Source organism: Schistocerca piceifrons, chromosome 7, assembly GCF_021461385.2.
Source record: "Schistocerca piceifrons isolate TAMUIC-IGC-003096 chromosome 7, iqSchPice1.1, whole genome shotgun sequence".
Lineage (NCBI taxonomy): Eukaryota > Metazoa > Arthropoda > Insecta > Orthoptera > Acrididae > Schistocerca > Schistocerca piceifrons.
The window spans coordinates 211311090-211333996 of NC_060144.1; the positions used below are offsets into that span (position 1 = coordinate 211311090).

Genomic DNA, 22907 nt, shown 5'->3' on the forward strand with positions numbered 1-22907 from the left:
TCTGTGGACCCATACACAAACCAAGGTGTCCATTACTATATCCATGCCTTCTTTGCTTTCTTGCAGTGACATTTATTAGGTTCTGACTTCAGTATATGGAGGCTTCATATAATACTGAATTCTCAAAGTCTGAGATTATGTACAATTCTGCAACTGTAATAATCTGTGTACTGACAGATATCTACTATGCAATATGTATTTCATTCCTGTTAACATTTTCTTGTTGGTGTTGCCATTTTCATAATCAATGCTGTAATAAAAAATTTACAGTACAACTTATGTTGTTGACTTTGCCTATCAATGCCTTTATGAATTCTTCATGAGATGAATTTGGTTAAAATATATGAACTGCAGCCATGCCAAAAGCTAGAAAAGATCACGTTTGTCCTCTCCCGCTGTTTCTCACATCAGTCACTCAAAAACACAAAACTGGGAACTCTTAACATAGTCTGTATCTTAAGATACAAGAATACTATTAAAATAGTGAATCTTGTATTGATCTTCTTGTTGTTGTTGTTGTGGTCTTCAGTCCTGAGACTGGTTTGATGCAGCTCTCCATGCTACTCTATCCTGTGCAAGCTTTTTCATCTCCCAGTACCTACTGCAACCTACATCCTTCTGAATCTGCTTGGTGTATTCATCTCTTGGTCTCCCTCTACGATTTTTACCCTCCACGCTGCCCTCCAATACTAAATTGGTGATCCCTTGATGCCTCAGAACATGTCCTACCAACCGATCCCTTCTTCTGGTCAAGTTGTGCCACAAACTTCTCTTCTCCCCAATCCTATTCAATACTTCCTCATTAGTTATGTGATCTACCCATCTAATCTTCAGCATTCTTCTGTAGCACCACATTTCGAAAGCTTCTATTCTCTTCTTGTCCAAACTATTTATCGTCCATGTTTCACTTCCATACATGGCTACACTCCATACGAATACTTTCAGAAATGACTTCCTGACACTTAAATCAATACTGGATGTTAACAAATTTCTCTTCTTCAGGAACACTTTCCTTGCCATTGCCAGCCTACATTTTATATCCTCTCTACTTCGACCATCATCAGTTATTTTGCTCCCCAAATAGCAAAACTCCTTTACTACTTTAAGTGCCTCATTTCCTAATCTAATTCCCTCAGCATCACTCGACTTAATTAGACTACATTCCATTATCCTTGTTTTGCTTTTGTTGACGTTCATCTTATATCCTCCTTTCAAGACACTGTCCATTCCATTCAACTGCTCTTCCAAGTCCTTTGCTGTCTCTGACAGAATTACAATGTCATCGGCGAACCTCAAAGTTTTTATTTCTTCTCCATGAATTTTAATACCTACTCCGAATTTTTCTTTTGTTTCCTTTACTGCTTGCTCAATATACAGATTGAACAACATCGGGGAGAGGCTACAACCCTGTCTCACTCCTTTCCTAACCACTGCTTCCCTTTCATGCCCCTCGACTCTTATAACTGCCATCTGGTTTCTGTACAAATTGTAAATAGCCTTTCGCTCCCTGTATTTTACCCCTGCCACCTTTAGAATTTGAAAGAGAGTATTCCAGTCAACATTGTCAAAAGCTTTCTCTAAGTCTACAAATGCTAGAAACGTAGGTTTGCCTTTCCTTAATCTTTCTTCTAAGATAAGTCGTAAGGTCAGTATTGCCTCACGTGTTCCAGTGTTTCTACGGAATCCAAACTGATCTTCCCCGAGGTTGGCTTCTACTAGTTTTTCCATTCGTCTGTAGAGAATTCGTGTTAGTATTTTGCAGCTGTGACTTATTAAGCTGATAGTTCGGTAATTTTCACATCTGTCAACACCTGCTTTCTTTGGGATTGGAATTATTATATTCTTCTTGAAGTCTGAGGGTATTTCGCCTGTTTCATACATCTTGCTCACCAGCTGGTAGAGTTTTGTCAGGACTGGCTCTCCCACGGCCGTCAGTAGTTCCAATGGAATATTGTCTACTCCGGGGGCCTTGTTTCGACTCAGGTCTTTCAGTGCTCTGTCAAACTCTTCACGCAGTATCGTATCTCCCATTTCATCTTCATCTACATCCTCTTCCATTTCCATAATATTGTCCTCAAGTACATCGCCCTTGTATAGACCCTCTATATACTCCTTCCACCTTTCTGCTTTCCCTTCTTTGCTTAGAACTGGGTTTCCATCCGAGCTCTTGATATTCATAAAAGTCGTTCTCTTATCTCCAAAGGTCTCTTTAATTTTCCTGTAGGCAGTATCTATCTTACCCCTAGTGAGACAAGCCTCTACATCCTTACATTTGTCCTCTAGCCATCCCTGCTTAGCCATTTTGCACTTCCTGTCGATATCATTTTTGAGACGTTTATTGATCTTCTTATGGACATGCAAATTTCTACCAACTTTAACCTGTCAACATTTGTGAATTCTATTTTGAACTAAGACTGCAACAATCTCCACTCCTCAGCATTTTCCAAATTTGATTATTAAAACACAGAGGTTCTTTTCCATTCTTAATACACCTACTTGGCTCATATGTCTCAAGAACATGATTAACAATTGGTTTAAACTGATGGTCAGTGAGGGGCAATGGCAGTAAAAGAGAAAGAGAGATGGCTGGAGATACAAGCAGTGGGAGCAAAAGTGAAAGGAGAAAATGGAAATAAATAATACAGATGGGTGGAAACCATACATAGGCTTGGGGGGTTTATCCATCCACAATGGCAAACTCTAACATCTAGGCATATGTGAGGATACATTTTGTATTGAAATTTTAATCAAGTGTGTGTAGAGGAAAAGTACAAGGGTGAGTAAAATGAAAACCTTAAATTTGTAATAATAAATCAAAATTTCACGCCATTATCCTGTAAGTTGGCAAGCGTGCTACAAACAGCGTGCAGAATGGCCTGTAGGTGGCAGCATAGTGCAGATGTACACATACCGTCGCAGTATCAGTATAAAGATGGCTGCCCCACTTGCGACTTGCACCAGGGAAGAAAAGCGTTCTGTTGTTCGATTTTTGCGTAGTGAAGGTGTGAAACCAATTGAAATTCATCGATGAATGAAGGTTCAGAATGGTGATGCATGTTTATCACAGCAGCAAGTCTATGAATGGAGTAGGGTGCTCCAGTTTCACAAAGTGTCTGCAAGATGGGTGCCACAGCAGCGGACTCCTGAAACGAGGGAACGACATGTTGATGCTTGTGAAGAACTTCTTCAGCACTTTGAACGAGAAGGTGATCGCTTCCTTGCAAGAATCATTTCTCGGGATGAAACCTGGGTTCACTTCCACCAACTAGAAATGAAGACAGCGAGCAAGGAATGGCGCCATTCCTCATCACCAAAACCAAAGAAGTTTCGAACAGAACCATCAGCAGGGAAGGTTATGCTGACTCTCTTTTGGGACGAAAAAGGTGTCATTTTGGAGCATTACATGCCTAGAGGGACCACTGTCACCAGTGCATCATACACAGATCTCCTAAAAATTCATCTGTGGCCAGCAATCAAATCAAAGTGATGTAGACTGGTGGCATCAGGTGTCCTTTTGCAAAATGACAATGCAAGGCCCCACACTGCCCATACAACAGTTGTAACAATCACAGACCTGCATTTTGAGTGTCTTCCCCATCCACCATACTCACCAGACCTTACCCCAAGTGATTTCCATATGTTTGGACCACTCAAACACGCAATGGGAGGAAAGAAGTTCCGTTCTGATGAAGAGGTACGCCACGTGGTGCAGGTGTGGCTGCGCGGACTACCAAAATAACTTTTTTCTAAAGGAATTTATGCACTTTGTAAGCGCTGGAGGACTTGGATTGAGCATGGGGGAGATTATGTTGAAAAGTGATACAACTTTGTACCACTTCTGCACAATAAATAATATTTTAAAAAATATTTAAGGTTTTCATTTGACTCACCCTCGTAAGTTGGATCGCCAGAATTTTTGAGCTGCAGAGGTATGGTGGAAACATTGACAGTGTGAAAGAAAGACAAAAGGAGCCAGTGTAATTGAGAGAGGAGAGACAGCAGCGTGGTATACTGTAAACCAATTGGAGAAAAAGAAGACAGTGGGAGAGAGACAAGAGACATATATATACAGTGGCAGTGAGAGGGAACTGCAGAGTAAATGACAAAGACAGATTGGGTAAAAGGATTTAGAATGTCCTCTGTTACAAGAAAGTGAATATGTTCACATGCAAAAATATTCGGTGAGGTTGGTGAAATGATGATTGAGGCAGCTGGTTTCCCACTTTTCTGTCTTAGTCTTTTAAAGATGACAACATTCGCCTTTCCTGTGTTCTAATAGAAACATTTTTCCCCTGGTCTGTATATGCTAACTCCTTGAAGTCCGTCATATTGGAACTACATGATGTCCATTCATCGTTTAAGTGGGATAGTAATAATTGCTAACTTGCTTTTTCTAGCATAAATACTCTTCTAGACTTCTTGATGGATTTATTAACTTTAGTAACCATCGTCACTATGATTACATCATGAACGCTAACCTGTCTCTGTACTGACACTGCCGTTAAGGTCATGCCTGTTTTTAGCTACAAGGTCTAAAATATTTTCATTGTGTGTGAGCTTTGACACATATAAACAACAAGTAAGTACACGTAGTGTAAGGTTAACACAAATTTGTTTGCTTTACAGTTTTTTTCTGGATACTTTGCTCATCAGTCACAATTCATGGGAAATGCCCAACTTATGTGTCTCAAAAAAGTAAAAATGTTAATTGGAAATATTTTACTGAATCTGCAGTCCTTCCAGTTTTACACTATATTTGGCAGTCATTTTAAGTTCTTTACAGACATATTAAGACCATTGGCCATTTTTTGCCTCCGCAGAACAACTTTGAGCATACTGGTATTTCTATAGGCATGAAGAGTCGATTATACGGAGACAGCACATCATAAAGTTTTCTTGGTAAAAAAATGCTAACTAAAAACATAGTTTGATGACCACAGAACTCTTGTGACGATTCTAGAACCCTCGCCATGTGTTCATTATGTTAGTTAAAACTACATTTATGCCTCAGACCAGACGTTATGTGCATAAGTATGGTAACTTTGAACCTCTGAATCTTGGTAATGGAAAAGGATATAGAAAAATGTTTCAGAAGCTCCCCAAGAACATCATCTTACGAATATGTGATACAAATTTTGATGATTTGCCTTGAAGAGAAATTATAGAAGTGACCATCCCCAGAACTGATACTTTTTGTAATCAAAAATCATGGTTTTTGGTTGTACCTTGATAACAGATATAGATTTTTGAAAACAGGGACAATTGCATTTTTAGATGAATGTCTAAAGAAAATACAGTTAAAATCTGAGCCATCTGCCATGGTTAGCTATTTAGGTAATTGCAGTCCATGATTCCAAAATGACTAAAAACCAGTTTTTGCAATTTTATGCAAAAGTACAGTAACTTTGAGCCTTTAGAACTCAGTAACAGATACTTACATCAAAAAAAGATTTTAAGTTCCCTGAGAATATCACCTTAAGAAAAGGTGGTAAAAAATTTTGACAATCTTTTGGGAATATAAATTATAGAGTGGCCATCCCACAATTAGTACTTTTCGCACCCAAAAATCATGGTTTTTTGGTGGTTTATCAGGAACCACCCACAAACAAATTGAGCTTTCATAAGCCACCGAAAGTCCACCCTGACCACACCTAATGAAGAAGAAGAAAAAAAAAAACCCTTGCTCAATTTGCCTGGACTAGAGGAAATGTGTAAGGTTTAAATTTTGACTCTTTACTGTGGGATAGTTACAATATGCCTGTTGTTCTGACAGGTATACAAATGGTCACTAAGCCAGGGGCTCTCCACTACACTTGACCTTTTATCTCTATGATCAATACAACCCACGTTAAGACCCCCTAAAAAATACATTTTTGTGTGTGGCTTTTTGGAACAAATTGGTACCATGTACTGTCATGCATGCACCGATAGATGGAATAAGTTAAAGGCTGCCCTTGGTGACAACAATGACCAAAACCTTAATAATGTTTACCATTGATTAATGCACCACTTCTTACACGTCTCTCTAGGAGACTAGCTTGTCTTTAGGCATGCTCTGCTGCATGCACCTGTTATCATTCATGGAATTTGTGTTAGTCTGATGCCTTAATTAGAATTAATTAGTGCTGCATCATTATTAGTAGTGTAATTAGAACAAAATTTTTACTGTGCCACAACTTTGAAACATAGTAGTGTTATCTCCTACTTTATCATGAACGGGATAATAAGAAGCATGTTGATTATTTAGTTGGTTTTCAAATGGTCACAATGGCATTATATGCACCCTCCAAAAAATTTGTCACTGAATATCAAATTTAAAAAGTTTACCATAATTGTAGGAGTTGTATGCCTGGTGGTAAACTTACACTGGAAGATAAATGTGAGACCACAACACAATCAAATTCTAAGTAAATTATCAACATCGCTGTTAACATTCAATTTTTTTTCACTAAGCGACTGGGCTATACGATATAAAACTTCTACAAATGGCGTTCTCAAGTTATGAGGATACTTGCTTATCATCCAACTAATTCTGTAATAGAATAGCCAAATTTAAGAGGAGATCACCGTCATATCACATACAAAACAATGAATGACAATCTTACTGAAGGTTTACATATTGGTGAAATATAGCAGATCAAAAAACATAAAAGTAACACTGATGATATAGACATACAAGTAAGTTCTTGTAGCTCTCACATAAATGTCCAGAGTGATATTTCTATTTAATTTTCTGCTCTTATACAAGTGATGAACTATTTTCACAGTTTCCTCTAACAGGATTCATTAATGACAAGCAAAACACTTATAACTAAAATTTCTATTCAAGATGTCTCATATTCCACAAGTAGCTGGAACCAACTAAATGTAGTCTAGATTCATTAACAGCTAATCTCTTTGTCAAAATCAAACAATGGAAAATCCAGGATGGAATGTAACAATATTATGAAAACTAAAGTTGCCACTACCTTATAGCAGAGACGCTGAGTTGCAGACAGGCACAACAAAAAGACTGTCACAAATAAGCTTTCATCCAGTAACGCCATCGTCAAACATGGACGACAGTCTCACACACACACACACACACACACACACACACACACACACACACACACACACACACACACACATGAAAATGCAGCTCTCACACGCACATGACTGTAGTCTCTGGCAACTGAAGCCACACTGTGAGCAGCAGCACCGGTGCATGATGGGAATAATGACTGGGTGGGGGTAAGGAGGAGGCTGGGGCTGGGGAGGGATAGTAGGGTAGAAGTGGAGGACAGTGAAGTGCTGCTGCAGAGCACGCAGGGACGAGGTGCAGAGATGGTAGGGCAGTTACGTGCAGTTTGGAGGTTAGATGGAGGGCAAGGGAGAGGTGGTGGGGGATAGCAGAAAAGGAGAGAAGTAAGAAGACTGAATGCGATAGTGGAATGAGGGCTGTGTAATGCTGGAATGGGAACAGGGAAGGGGCCAGATGAGTGAGGACAATGACTAACAAAAGTGAGACCATGAGGATTACGGGAATGGGGGATATATTGCAGAGAATGTCCCCCTCTCCCCAACCCTCCATCTAACCTCCCTACTGCACATAGCTGCCCTACCTTCTCTCCACCTCCTCCCTGTGCACTCCCCAGCACCACTTCACTGTCCCCCAAACCTACCCTACAATCTCTCCCCCTTCCACCCCAGCCTCCTACCCCCACCCAGACGCCACTCCCATCATGCAGTGGTGCTGCTCACAGTGTGGTTTCAGTTGTCAGAGACTACAGTCATGAGCGTGTGTGTGTGTGTAAGACAAACAAAATTACTATTTTGATTTCATTGTTATGTCAAACAGCTTGTACCGATCTATTACCTTAGTGCCCACAGCTTACTATTTTTTTAAGTTAAATAAGCAACATACATAAATCACTCCAACCTTGAAGGGTGAATATCAAATGTTCACAGCCAGTAGTCAGGTTCCCTTAATGGACATAATAACTCTAAGTTCAGCTAATGTGCTGCAATATCATGAGAGAGAAGCAATTCTGCCTGCTCTTACATAGTACACTTGAAGATAAATATGTGGTAAAGTAACTACGGTGCTTGACCCGCTGCAACAGTTGTCCAATGGGATGATGGCACCTGCCCCTCATTCTACTCGAGCTAAACACTACACAAGTTAGTTGTAACATATATTACATTAAGCCATAACAAAGGCAGTCACAGTCTCAACATGATGATATTAATTTCAGCTTTGTCTCAGTTCTGCAAAGTTATCTGCTACAGGAAATAACATTAAAAATACAATATTTTATTAATGGACCTACAGAAAAAACATTTTACACTTGCAATATCTTTTCACACAGCAGCACCAGTCACGAAAATACAAGAAATAATACACACCAAAAATGGAAGTATATAATTCAGAATGGGAAAAGTGCAACTGCAAGAAAATAGTGCTAGTAAAAGTAATTTAATAACACAGCTGCTACAAAGGGAGGACGCACCGATGCATATTGGCTAGCCAGCTTTTCTCTCTCCCACTCAACCCCCTTAATCTCTCTTTCCTGGAATTATTCCCACCTTCAGTATCCATACATGATGGAAACCAACTCACCCAAGAATTACCTACTATTGCTCTCTGTAGCAAGATTTCAGTCCGGTTGCTACACGGTCACTTACCTTAATATCAGAGGAAAAGTGTGCATTATCTGCCTGTGATACAAGTGTGTTTCATGTTTTCTCTCTTTGTTTGTTGTACTTCAGAGCCAGGAAAAAACTCAGCCCCTGCCTATCTCCAATTCAAGAGTGTTTTCACGTTCTACGTATGTGTTGTTTGTAATCTTAGCTGTGAAACCAACACAGTTTTTGTCTAGATAAACAAGGAAATTACCCCCCTCCTCCTGTTATAACCCATACTCAGGTTGGTTGATGTACTAAGCTGACTGTCATTAATCCAGTGCAAGCATTTCAAATCAGTCTCCCTTACCCCTGACCCCCACCTCCTTTACAAAATAGTTATTAAAAAAGTAAAACACTAACTGACCTGTAGGTTGGTTTCAACATCACAATGATTTACTATACATGGTCCTGTTGAAAGTAGTATGCCCTTGTCTTCCTCTCACCTTTGAAATGGTCTGACCAGCCAATTATATGGGGGCATAATGTTAAACATGGATACTGAACCATACTGCAACTCAGCATTTTTCACATTAGGAGAAACTGACAGAGGTGAAATAGATGAGGAGGACTGACTGTGGACTGAAACCCAGGCATTTGGATTTGCAGTCTGGCACTTCACCACCGATCCATCACCAGACAGTTATCTTAGTTACCACAAACCTAAGAATCTGATTGATTTTTAAGGTGCTTAATCACGAACTCAGCTGAATGGTGGGCTGATTCTTCATTTCTACTTCTAATGTTCACTCGATAAACACTTAGGAATACAAATAAAAAGTTAAAAAATTGCAAAATGGATTTATACAGCGAGTGGAGGGTGTGTTGTAATGGGTAAAGTAAGCTGTAAACAAAAATCTTATTGGAAACTGAATTAACCCAGAAAGGTACTTCTTTGTGCATGCTTAACACTTTTTCTGATCCAATAACAATTAGCTGAACAGGAGGTGCATTCTACCAAACAAATAAAATTTTGTAGTTACATACACAAATTGGTAGTCTTGTCTGCTTCTGCAAAGGAACTGTTGAATCTGAAAGATAAAATACAAATTAATGTTATCTTTGTGCCTCTTATATGACAGAACTGTCTTGTACACAATGACTAAAATTCAGTCCATCATGCTACGCCACATACATTAACACTGACTTCTGTGTCTGCAACTATCTCTGAAAATAAAGAGAAGTTGCAAAGAATTAAATTGGGTATTTTCATATATGTTCACAGATGTGGATCATTAGTACAGCAAAATAATGTAACTAAAACATAAATTCCCAAATACTAAACAAAAGGACTTAATTTCTAGTACCATGCTCAGATGACTAACATAAACACAGGATTAAACATATTTTTCTATGTTAAAAAATTAAATTTACAAATATAAAACTGAATATGTTCAATAGTACATTGAAAATCATGAAAAAAGTAATAATTATCATCTACTATGTTAAGAATCTTATAGAGCTCAACACAAACTGTGAACCTGGAAACAAGAAACCGCTTACATGATTTATGCTTACACACACTTGAAAGATACAAAAATCACATTATCTCTTGCGTTTTGTTTTTCTTGTAGGCGATATCTCACCCCCCCCCCCTCCCTTACACACACACACACACACACACACACACACACACACACACACACACACACACAAAAATATATATACATACAAACACATTCTCTTCTGATGGTTGAAACGTGTAATCACAAGTTTCTCCTACAACACTTTCTTTTACAATAGTTATCAGTTCTTCAACTGTTATCTTGCACTAATCTGTTCATTTATGCATTCATATTGTACCCAACAATCTCAACGTCTGTTTTATACAGCTTAATATTTGTCTACATTTTCAGTGTCATGTTAACTGTTCCAGGGTCTGTTAACTTGTACCCCATTGACCTGTTCATTCTAGTAAATATTTATCCTACATTTATTTTCTTGTGTACTCTTTTTCAGTTTTTATGCCTGGGGTCTGACTCAACACTAAGAGGTTATCGTGGCAGCCACTGAGGGAATAGGCTGTAACCAACTGCAGATTGTGCCACACTTTGAAACAGACAATCACCGTCATCTGAGTTCCAAGGTCATACAAGGAGGAATCCAAAATTTTTGGGACTGGTGCTGCCATCTGGAAAGTAGGAGTAATATATCTTTTCGTCGCTACATGGTAAGAGCTGCATATCTGATGAGTCAGTGTGCGGAGTGACATTCAGCTGGGAGGACATGTTGTGTGTCCACAGTGATTTCCGTAATACTCTGTGTTTGGTGTGTGGCGATTTTATGATGGATCCGCAAACAGAACAGCGCGTGTATCAAATTCTGTACGAATCTCAGAAAAAGTGCTACGGAGACCCTTGCATTGTTTAGGGAACAGAGCTTGAGTCGTATGTGTGTGTTTGAGTGGCATACTCAGTTCAGGGCCGGCCATACAGACATCGAAGATGATGCTCACACTGAAAGGGTTGTTAGCCGCACAATGCCAGACAATTGTTGCCAAACTTCAATAATTGATTCGTGCGGATCGACGTCGAACCATTCAAGACCTTACAGATGAAGAGGGTATTGGTTATGGCACATGTCAACGAATGTTGACTGATGAATTGGGTATGTATGCATCATGTCGCTGCAAAATTTGTGCCAAGGATCTCGAATGCCAAACAGAAGGCGCAGTGTGTTGAAGTGTGCACCAACCTTCGTCAGACGGCATCTGATGATCCAACCTTCTTGTCATGGGTTATCACCGGCAACAAGAACTGGTTTTACAGTTATTACCCAAAGACAAAGCAACAATCGTCCCAGTGGAAGAGCCTGGGCTCTCCAAGACCCAATAAAGTGAGACAGGTGAAGAGCAAAGTGAAGAACATGATCATCATTTTCTTTGATACCAAGGGAATTGTGCAGAATTTGTCCCACCCAACCAAACAGTGAATTCCGCGTACTACTGTGATGTTTTGCGATGGCTCTGTGAAAACATGCGGTGACGGTGGTACGAACTTTGGCATCAAGGGAACTGGCTGCTGCAACACGACAGAAAGTCCTGTCACACATCCTTGCTCACCAGGACCTTTCTGGCAAAAAACAACAGGCGGTTGCACTCCACCTACCGTAATCACCAGATTTGGCAACTTGTGACTTCACGCTATTCCGAAAATTGAAACTCAAGTTGAAAGGCCGTTGGTTCAACACTTTAGAGAGGATTCAAGAAACATTATTGGCAGTGATAAACACCCTCAAAGAACAGGACTTCCAGAAGATGTTTGACCAGTGGCAGAAGAACTGGGACCAGTGTGTACGTGCAGATGGGAACTACTTCGAGGGTGATGGTGACCATTAGTCAAAGATAAGGTTTCCAACAGATGACAGTACCAGTCCCAAAAATTTTGGATAGACCTCATATTTGGATCATTCTAGCAACTGGCAGAGAAGGCTGAGAACACCAGTCTTGCTTCAGAGGTTTCAATGAAGCTCATAACCTACAGCACTGTGTGCAGAACACATTGTGGCCCTCTCATTCTTAGTCAAGTGGAAGGACGGAATCAGAGACTGTGAAGGTTCTGTGACTTCCTAGACTTGCGCCATTGGGCTGAGAACTGTAGGGTACCCCTAAATGGGTCAAGTATGTACTCCACAACAGAGGCTGCTGCCCAGGTAGCTGACTGCGTGTGGGATACACACACAGAATTTTTACATTAGGCAACTCTCCATCCAGTCCAGATAACAATAGGTCTAGAAGACCCAGAAGTATTGATGTAAGATCCAAACAAATGTCTCCCACAGGCAACAGCATTAAATTCCTAGCCATTAACTGTTGAAACATTCACTACAAAGTGCCAGAGTTTGAACTGCTTCCAAACAGCAGCAAAGTTTAGACAGTACTAGGAACAAATGCTGGTTGAAACCTGAAGTTGACAGCAGAATGATTTTTGGGGAAAATTTAAGTGTCTTCTACCAAAAGTATTTAGGCTAATGGGAAACAGAGGCAGTGCATTTGTCACAGTAAACAAGAACCTCAAATCCACCAAGACAGAAATTGCAGCTGCATGTGCAATTGTTTGAGCAAGAATAAGTAGCAGGAGTGGGTAAAAAATTATAATTGGATCCTTCGATTGACCACCAGATTCATCTCTTGATGGGGGCAAAAACTTTATAGAAAGCCTCAGGTCACTTGTTTGTAAGTTCCCCAATCATACTGAACTCACTGGAGGAGACTTTAATCATCCAGCAAGCAACTGGGGTGATTACAGTTTTGTTAGTGTTGGAAATGACAAAAAATCCTTTCAAATATTACTTCTCGGGAAACTACCTGGAACAGACAGTTCAGAAACCCACTCATGATGGAAATATATAAGATCTAATGGCAATAAATAGACCTGATCTCTCTGATGATATCCACATCAAAATTGGTATCAGTGACAATGAGGTAGTTGTAGCAACAATGATTACCAAGTACAAAGAGCGACTAAAACAAGTGGAGATATGTATATTTTCAGCAGACTACATAAAGAAGCACGTAGTGTCTTATCTCAATGGGATACTTGAAACTCAGGACAGGAGATGGAGAGGAGGTGTGGCTCAAGTTTAAAACAACAGCTGACCATGCTCTGGATAGAAATGTACTCAGTGAAACAGAACACTGCATAATAGGTGTAAAACAAAGCATTGGGCTATAAAAAGAGAGATGCTGAATGAAACACATTTGACTGACAAGAAGGCAATGCATGAAGCCTTCAATCCTCTCATAACAGAATAATGTCAAATGAGCTTTCAAAAAACCCCGAGAAGTTCTACTTGTATGCAAAGACTGTTAGTGGCACCAAAGTTAGTGTCCAGTCACAGACAAGACAGAAATTGATATTGACGGCAGTAAAGCAAAAGCAGAAATGCCTTCCTAACTCAGTGTTTTTAGAAAGGAAAAACAAAGAGTATAAGCCCAATTTAACTCTCATACAACTGTAAAGATGAGTCAAACAGATAATAGTGTCAATGGCATTGAGAAACAGTTGTGATCATTAAGACTGAACAGAGCTCCAGGAACTGACTGAATCCCTATCAGGTTCTATACTGAATTTGGGACTGAGGTAGTTCCTCTTTTAACTATATAATCTAACACACATACCCCGAACAAAAAACCATGCCCAGAGATTGGAAAAAATACAGGTCACATCTGTTTACAGGAAGGGTAGCAAAAATGATCCACAAATCTACCATCCAATATCCTTGGCATCCATTTGTTGTAGAATCATAGAATATATTCTGATCTCAAACACAGTGTGATATCATGAACAAAATTACCTCCTCCAAGCCAACCAGCATGGATTCCAAAAACACCAATCATGTGAAACCCAACTCACACTTTTCTCACCTGACATACTGAAGGCTTTGGACCAAAGCAGTCATGTTGATGCAGTATTTCTTTATTTCCAAAAAGCATTTGACTCAGTGTCACATTTACACTTATTATCAAAATTATGACCGTATGGCGTACTAGTCAGTGGGGAGGACACAGCACAGTATCTTGGATGAAAAATCATTGATAGGTGTAGAAGTAACTTTAGATTTGCCCCAGGGAAGTGCATTGGGATCCTTGCTGTTCATGTTGCATGTTAATGACATTGCAGACAAGATTAGTAGTAACTTCACACTTTTCATAGATGCGGCAGTTATCTATAATCAAATACTGTCTGAAAGAAGCCCCCAAAATCTCAGTTAGAACTTGATAAGATTTCAAAACGGCGCAACAACTGACAACTTGCTTTAAATGTTCAGAAATGTAAAACTGTGCACATCACAAAACAAATAACCACAGTATTCTATGACTATAATATTACGGAGTCACAGATGAAATAGGTCAACTGATACTAACACCTGGGTGTAATACTTCATAGGGATATGAAATGGAATGATCACACAGGCTCATTCACCAGCAAAGTAGACTTTGGTTTATTCGTAGAATACTAAGAAAATTGAATCAGTCTACAAAGGAGATTGCTTACACATCAGTTATTCAAACCCTCCTAGAACATTGCTCAAGTGTGTGGGATCCATATGATATAGGAATAACACCGGACAATGAACATATACAGAGAATGGCAGTGCAAATGGCCACAGGCTTTTTTGACACGTGGGAGTGTGTCACAGAGATGTTGAAAGAATTGAACTGCCCAACTTTGAAGATAGATGTAAAGTATCCTGATAAATCCTAATTGCAAAGTTTCAAAAACTGGCTTTAAAGGATGACTCTGGAAACACACTACAACCCCATACATGTAGCTCCAGCATGGATTGTGAGGACAAGATTACACGAATTACAGTCCACATAGTGGAATTAAAATAGTAATTCTTCCATCATACCATAAGTGAATGGTATGGGAAAAAGCCCTAATAACTGGTACAATGGGTCATACTCTCTTCCATGCCCTTCATGATGGTTTGGAGGGTGTAGATGTAGAGTATCTCCTAGATCATACTTTGTCTCATTTTAAATGTCCCTCTGTAGCAATACATTTCTTTCTAAGGTGCATGTTTCTTACTGATATAGAGCACTGCTCCAGATGTATAGTTCTCACTATTTCATTCTCAGTTCTATGTCAACATGGGAGGTCATTAAAGTTTTACCTAAACCAATCTACTTGCCCATTGTGTGCAATCTTGTTTCATAGATAAAACAATTAATGAATTTCTTCTAATGTCTTAACATCATTACCTGCTTTTTTACTTCTCTTCAGCACTTTCATTGAGCAAAGGTGTCTGACACAGTGGTTTGGTGCTGGATTTTTATTTGTGAGTGGGGTTGAAATCCCTGCCCTCCTATCCAGATTTGTCGTCGATTCCCTTAAAATACTTTATGTGAAGTCAGGATCCTTCTGTTGAAAAGATCACAATAGATTTCCTTCCTCATCCTTGCCCAGTATCAGTTTGTGCTCCATCTCTAATGACTTCAGCATCGACGGGATGCTAAGAGCACATTTTCCTGCCTGTTTGTATGATTTTTAATTTGTTTCGTTCAACCTTAACACAAATTGTGTTTTATGTAACCTAGCAATTACATGCAACACTTGTTTTAAAATCTTCCTTTCCTTCAGCTCCATGGCTTTGTCACCTGCATATTTCATTACTGGTTTTTACAGTTTATTTCCATTCACAAATTATCTTTAAGTTTACTCATTGTACCCGTGACAACCAACTGCGGTCCTGCCTAAGTACATTATTTTGACTATGAGTTTGTCTTTCTTGAGTTCTGGAACTTTCTGAATCAACTTTTTTAAAAGTATTCTTCACATATCTTCGTATTTTCATCCAGTTTCTATAGACGATTTCAACAATCGTATCCCAACCTTTTTTGAAGTTTCTTTGTTTCCCATTGACTGATACTCTCGTCAGCAATTTAATAGTGAGCCTACTCCTGTCACCCTACAGTTTTCAGACTCATTTACTGGTACTTACCTCAGTAGGATGAGATTATAATTTTCTGACAAGTTAATGGTATACCTCTTGTTCAATAGAGTCTGTACAGCTGATAAAATAACAATGCAGTCCCTGTACCTCCACTGATTTTAGCACTTCCGAAGGTATCTCATCCACTCTTGATGATTCAATATAATGGAAGGAAACATTCCACGTGGGAAAAATTATATATAAATACAAAGATGAGGTGACTTACCGAACAAAAACGCTGGCAGGTCGATAGACACACAAACAAACACAAACATACACACAAAATTCAAGCTTTCGCAACAAATTGTTGCCTCATCAGGAAAGAGGGAAGGAGAGGGGAAGACGAAAGGAAGTGGGTTTTAAAGGAGAGGGTAAGGAGTCATTCCAATCCCGGGAGCGGAAAGACTTACCTTAGGGGGAAAAAAGGACAAGTATACACTCGCACACACGCACATATCCATCCACACATACAGACACAAGCAGACATATTTAAATATGTCTGCTTGTGTCTGTATGTGTGGATGGATATGTGCGTGTGTGCGAGTGTATACCTGTCCTTTTTTCCCCCTAAGGTAAGTCTTTCCGCTCCCGGGATTGGAATGACTCCTTACCCTCTCCTTTAAAACCCACTTCCTTTCGTCTTCCCCTCTCCTTCCCTCTTTCCTGATGAGGCAACAATTTGTTGTGAAAGCTTGAATTTTGTGTGTATGTTTGTGTTTGTTTGTGTGTCTATCGACCTGCCAGCGTTTTTGTTCGGTAAGTCACCTCATCTTTGTATTTATATATAACTCTTGATGATTCGTTTGAGTTTGAATCATGCAGTTGTCTGTGACCATATTATTTCATGATTTCCTCCATCTTCCAAATCAATCTTGCTCTCTTCTGTTACTCCACAGGGTGACTGTCAGAAGTTATAAAAAAATTTTTGTGTCCTTTGTTCCATGCTTAACAAAGGTTTCCAATCTGCAATTCAGAGGTTAACATCTTTACTTTTTAACTTCTCCCAAATTTTGTACTTATTCAACACAATCAAAAAGTTTCATTCAAAGGCCACACAGTCCAGAATCTGTATGCTAATCACGCAAAATCACCATGACCACAGAGGAAATCTTCCCACTGATGCACCTGGTTGAAGTTACCCATTTGGTAAAGTACCGTGTCTTGCTGCATGAAGAACTCTGTAACTGCCTGCTACAACATCCTCGTCTGGCAGGAATCATTGACCCTTCAAGGCCTTTTTTAAGGGACCCAAGTCATGATAATCACATGGGGAGAGATCAGGACTACAGGGTGGGTGCTCGGATGTCTCCCACTTGAGTTGCCGTAATGTCTGCATAAGTGCCACATCAACCAGTGTCTTGAGTCAAGTCTCGACCAAACTTGGTGCATCATTCTGCAGTGTTGGTTCTCAAGAGAAGTGCTGCCCCCTAAACACTGGATGTGTATTGCTGTTTATCCTTCAGCATCCAGGAACAGAATAAGAGTATCCCGGTCTTGTATTGTCACCATAGTTCACATTTCCGCATTTACTGCATGCACATCAGAAAGACATGAGTGCCACATTAATACCTTGCCTACATGTCAGTGCTTATATACCCACATTGGAATTGCACTATGTTGCATATACACTGCAGCAATGCCCTTGAACAGAATCTTTTTGATTGCCCTTTATACAATTTCATTAGCCTCAAATATTTTCCTCCCCTTTATTATATTTTCACCCCGGTCTGTTAAACCATCCCCAACATTAACATTGTTTTAGAAAATTTACACTTCCTCACATTCTACTTAATTACCTGGTACCCCACACATCCTCATATGCCCACACTTTCATGTTTTTAAATTCCAACTGAATGTTCACCACAGCTAGGTTGGGATCCAAGTCAGTATTTGATTATATCGGTGAGTCTTGCAGTTTAGCTTCTGATTCCTAAACTTTTGCCCAACAATAAGAAATTGCAGCTTGTATCTTCCAGTATTTTCTGAGCATACCTACTTTTATGAGCTTTGAAGTGTGTGTACTCTAGTCGCTTGAAACTCTCCTCACTCATTTCTTTCTTCCACTCAATATCATCTAGAAATTCAACCTCCATTTCTCTCTCCTGCTGCAGTATCCCATTTACCCAAGAGTATTACATTCAATTACCCTTTCATATATGTTATCAGCCTCTCAGTTTCCCTAACACATCCTAGTGCTGTGCATATGCAAAACATGTTCACTTAGAACAATAATTTCATCACTGTGTTGCTTGGTGGTGCTAATTGTGCAACTCACTTTCCTATTCACAATGCGCATTACACCAGTCATGGCTATTGTTGCCATTATCCCACACTGACCTGCTCACACCTGTCTGACATATTTTCATTTATCATTTACCATACATAACGATCACTAAACTTGACTGTTCATCTGCCCCCTCAACATCTCCAGTTTTTCTACAAATTCAAAACTTCTGACATTCTATACTCCAATTTGTAGAAAGTTGGCTTTCTCTTCCTCTTACTAGTGAGTCCCTCATGACCAGTCCTCCCCCCCCCCCCCCCTCGCAGACATGACTCATTTTGGATTTTATACCGTCTTACTAACAACAATTTTTGGCAATACACCAAAAGAGGGACGCACATTCTGCAGATGTCAGCCATTCTATCACACAAACTTCCCAGCTTATAAACTTGTCAATGAACCAATGACGTCTACCAGCTGTGATAGTGTGTCTACAATACACACCAGGTAAAATGCAGACCAAAAAATTGAACAGGAAAAATAAGCACTGAGAAATGACACCGCATACAATTATGGCTTTTCATTTATGTCACTCCTGAGGCAGTTTTCCTTGGACCACTGTACACCACTATTTCTTTGCTTTAGCTCGTTGATGGTTTTAATTTCTAATTTTGGTACCTGTTACACAGTGTGCCCCCTGCACCACCTTTTTCAAAGTTTATAGATGCTACAGACCTCTGTGCCCATCTTTCAGTTATAGTTCACTTATTTTGACCATCATGGCAACTGAACCAATTAATCCACAATAATGTAATGATGATGCGGCATGTACTATCATATATGCAAAAACAGAAAAAGAACACTACACTGAAAATATTTCTTCTGCATCAATATTAATTTTAGATATGTAGTTTGTAACAGAGTAGCCCAAGGTTTAGTTTAGGTTACAAGGTGACAGTTTGGTAACGAGTTGGCAAAAACTCAGATATGGTGGAATACTGATACATAATGTAGCCTAAGGTCTAGGTTAAGGAGAAACTAGTGAAGCAGTATCAAACACATTAGTTAATTAAAATTTCCTCCTCCTTTTGGCACAGTTCATTATTTACACTCCATATGCCCCACACCATGTTTGGTGCACACACTTATCACTTGTCCTGATTATAAGCAACTTTACTTCAGTTTATACTATCTTTCAGTGTCCAATACCTCATTTCACACCACACTAACATTTGTAATTAGCAAGAAAGACTGTAACATGAACAGTACATATGTATGGTTACAAGTTACTGCATTCAAAATTTATTATTTAACTTTCACTGATTTCTCGGGAAAGTGATTATCGTTCTTCACACAACTGCAATTTTTGTATCTTACATTTTGAATTGACATCCATCTTGGAAACTTGAAATTATAAGACGATGACTCAAGTTAACAAAACAACATAGCTGTCTTCACTTAGGAGTTCCAGAACAATTACAAAACAAGTGGGTTCTTGTATCATTTCTGATAGCTAGAATGATTTAAAATTAAGTGTTTTACTTGACAAATAAACTGATGTGTGGAAATAATCCAACTAAATCACTCAAATGATGTACATAAAATGATGTCATGCCATATTACCAGTATAGAGGTCCATGAATCCTTCCTGGCCAAGTTCAGCAATCATCCTCTGTTGCCATCGCCGTAGAGCAACCCGTGACTTTTCAGACATGGTAGCATTTAGTATTCTACTCACTGCTGGATATTTATAGTATTCGGATTTCCAGGCATTTTCAGTTACAGCTTTTTCTGATCCACATGTTGAGAGTTCTTCGATTTTCTCATTGTTGAATAATGGAAAGGAGGGTATGCTTTTCAGTACATTGTCTGGTAAGTGCAACAAGGTATGTTTCTTACAGTTTTCTGTTACACTGGGTAATGGTGGGACATTGGAATCATCAAATTTTGGAAGCAGCCCTTCGATGTCCTCTGTAACTTTACTGTCTGGTTCGGAAACAGTGGTTAATTTTGGTTTCGCTGCTGCTGGTGGTGGTGGTGTTTCTGTTTTCTGTACATGGTTTGACGCCTTCCTGACTATAATCTGGATTTGAGGATTACTCAGCTGACGGAGCTTGGTTACGTTCTTAGTACTTCTCGTCAGCGTCCACTGCAGTTCTCCAGTAGCACTATTTTTCTTCTTATCTTCTGGTGCATTTGCAAATAAATTTTTGTTACATTTTCCGTTTGCTCGTTTCTGACTTCTTGTTTCCAAAAGTTCACCAAACAAGCTTTTATTTTCTTTATTTAATTTTTTTATCGCTTCTCCTACCTCTCTGCTAACTTTTTTCTTATACGACACGGACATATGAAGCTCATAACCATTATGTGCTACAGGTCGAAGTTTACTGAGCAGTTTGCGTGTCAACATCATTAAACTTTTATGCCTTACAAACAATTTAGGTTACTTGTCTAGTGTCACAAATTTGTGATCCCAAAACATTTATTTCAAAACAACCGCTCGTTATATGGCATAAGCTATGGACAAAGCGATCAGCTTCTGATTTTCGTCGGCAAAATCTTACTGCCATATGTTATTTGGTGTCTACTCGCCAATAATCCACTGTATCAAACGAGCTGCACGCAAACGAACTTGACCTACACAACTACTTTCACTTCTCAGCAATGCATACGCCCACATACTGTTTACTAATAACCAGAGATTCGAGTATAAACGGTCGACAACATAAAAGAGTAAAATGTCAGTGTTGGAGCGATAAGAATAGCGTTGAAAATAAGTAACCATTACGTGAACTCGACGCATTCGATTATCTAACAGTTTAATTTTTTATACAATGGTTATCCGTTCCAAAATAAAGTTCAAGGCAGTGACAACAAACATTAAAATTTTTTGTATAACGGATTTTCGCCCCCAATTAAAGTTTAAGCCAGTGACAACAAACACGGCGTTACAGTGTCACTTAACAATTTAAAACTTTAGATCTGGATTTACTGCCACATTGTGACCAAACATATGTCCCTTTCCCGCTAGACACAAGAACGGGAATAAAATAATGCTGCTCCATGTGTTAGCGAGTGTGCAGATGAGTAAATATTTGAAAATATAAACGATGGTGCAGGACAGATTTTCATTAAATTTAGGAAGATTCAGTACATACCGTTCAGTACTTACCACAAAATATGAGAACATATAACTCCCTTACATGTTGAAGCCTACGAAATTAAAGAAATAGATAGCGTCCTGCCTTTGAGAGAACAAGCTGATCACACCACGAATTCGTTATTTTGACAACTGGTTCATAATATCTATAATTTGACGTAAAATAGACAAATTTCTTGAAAATGTAACGTTTTTTTTTACAAAATACATTGACTAACTTCTCCCATTTACGTATGAAAAATTATATTCTCCACATGACCATCCAAAGGCCGTGCGGCAATGGGCTCATTGAAGTTCTCGATGACGCGTTCACAAACATCTGGTGGGATGCCGTTAATTGGTCAATTGGTGATTGTTTGTCGTTTGTTTTTGCAAACTTTAGATTTCACAAAATTCCACAAAAAAAATCGCAAAGCGTAAGATCGAATGATCTGGCAGGTCATTCCCGGTTACCACGCAAACAAATAATTTTTCGAAGAAACTTTTCATTCAGCAGAGCAATCGTTTCATGGGATTTGTGACATGTTGCACTATCTTCTTCAAAAAAAGAACAGGCATTTTCGTCAAAAAGAGGGGAAAACTAATCATAAAGTATGTTTCAGTAACGGTCGCCATTTTCAGTGACCGCAGCTCCCTCATCATTTTCAGAAAAGTATGAGCCGATCACTCCTCCTGCCCAGAACCCACACCACACAGACGTACGTTTTGGATGTACCTCACCTTCCACAGTCACTCGCAGATTTCTAATATCTTTCTATCACATGGATACGTTGCTCGGTTGTTATCTGATCCAGGACGAAAATAAACATCACACAACGGTGCTCACCACACACAAGCTATCAGGCTGCAAATGTGAAGGATTGCAGATAACAAACATGAAAAAACCATGTCCGCTAACCGTCGTATGAAAAAATAGTGCAAATTCAAATTCGTCCTAACTTCCTGGATATCCTGTACGTAGCACTTGACGTTTAAGGTCCGAGAAAGCGAAGTTGTCGTCTGTCTACACACTCTCTATGGTGTTGTCTCAATAGAAAATCACTTTGTGTCACCATCTCCTACAAAAATACAAATAAATTCGAAAATTCACATTTATTTATTCTCGCTATGGACTATAGTCTGACTCTGTAGCTGAACAGTCATTGTGGCTGACTGCCCTGTGGTGGACCCGCATTCTATTCCCTGTACTGCGAGGAATTTTTTCCTTGGTAGGAGGACCAGAACAGGTCCCACTCAGCCTCGTGATGCCAATTGAGGAGATATTACATTTCCACATCAGTGCTTTCCTTCTTTTTGTTTATGGGTTACAACTGACAACTTCACACTGCGAGTAGTAGGTGTATCATGAAATTTATATACAGACAGAGTAAGACAAATGTTGCATAGTCACAGTAACAAAGTCAAAATAAATAATTTTTTAAA

The 22907-nt window shown here is 39.2% G+C and overlaps 1 protein-coding gene across 1 annotated transcript in view; it reads right to left on the reverse strand.

Moving 5' to 3' along the window:
• LOC124805191 (mitochondrial genome maintenance exonuclease 1-like) overlaps nt 1-21040 on the reverse strand; it is a 51350-nt gene extending 30310 nt beyond the window's left edge. Inside the window, exon 1 of the mRNA XM_047265688.1 lies at nt 19949-21040. Within this exon, the coding sequence (XP_047121644.1) occupies nt 19949-20738 (790 nt within the window). The 5' untranslated portion in view covers nt 20739-21040. The remainder of the gene's footprint in view (nt 1-19948) is intronic.
• Nucleotides 21041-22907: the final 1867 nt, after the last annotated feature.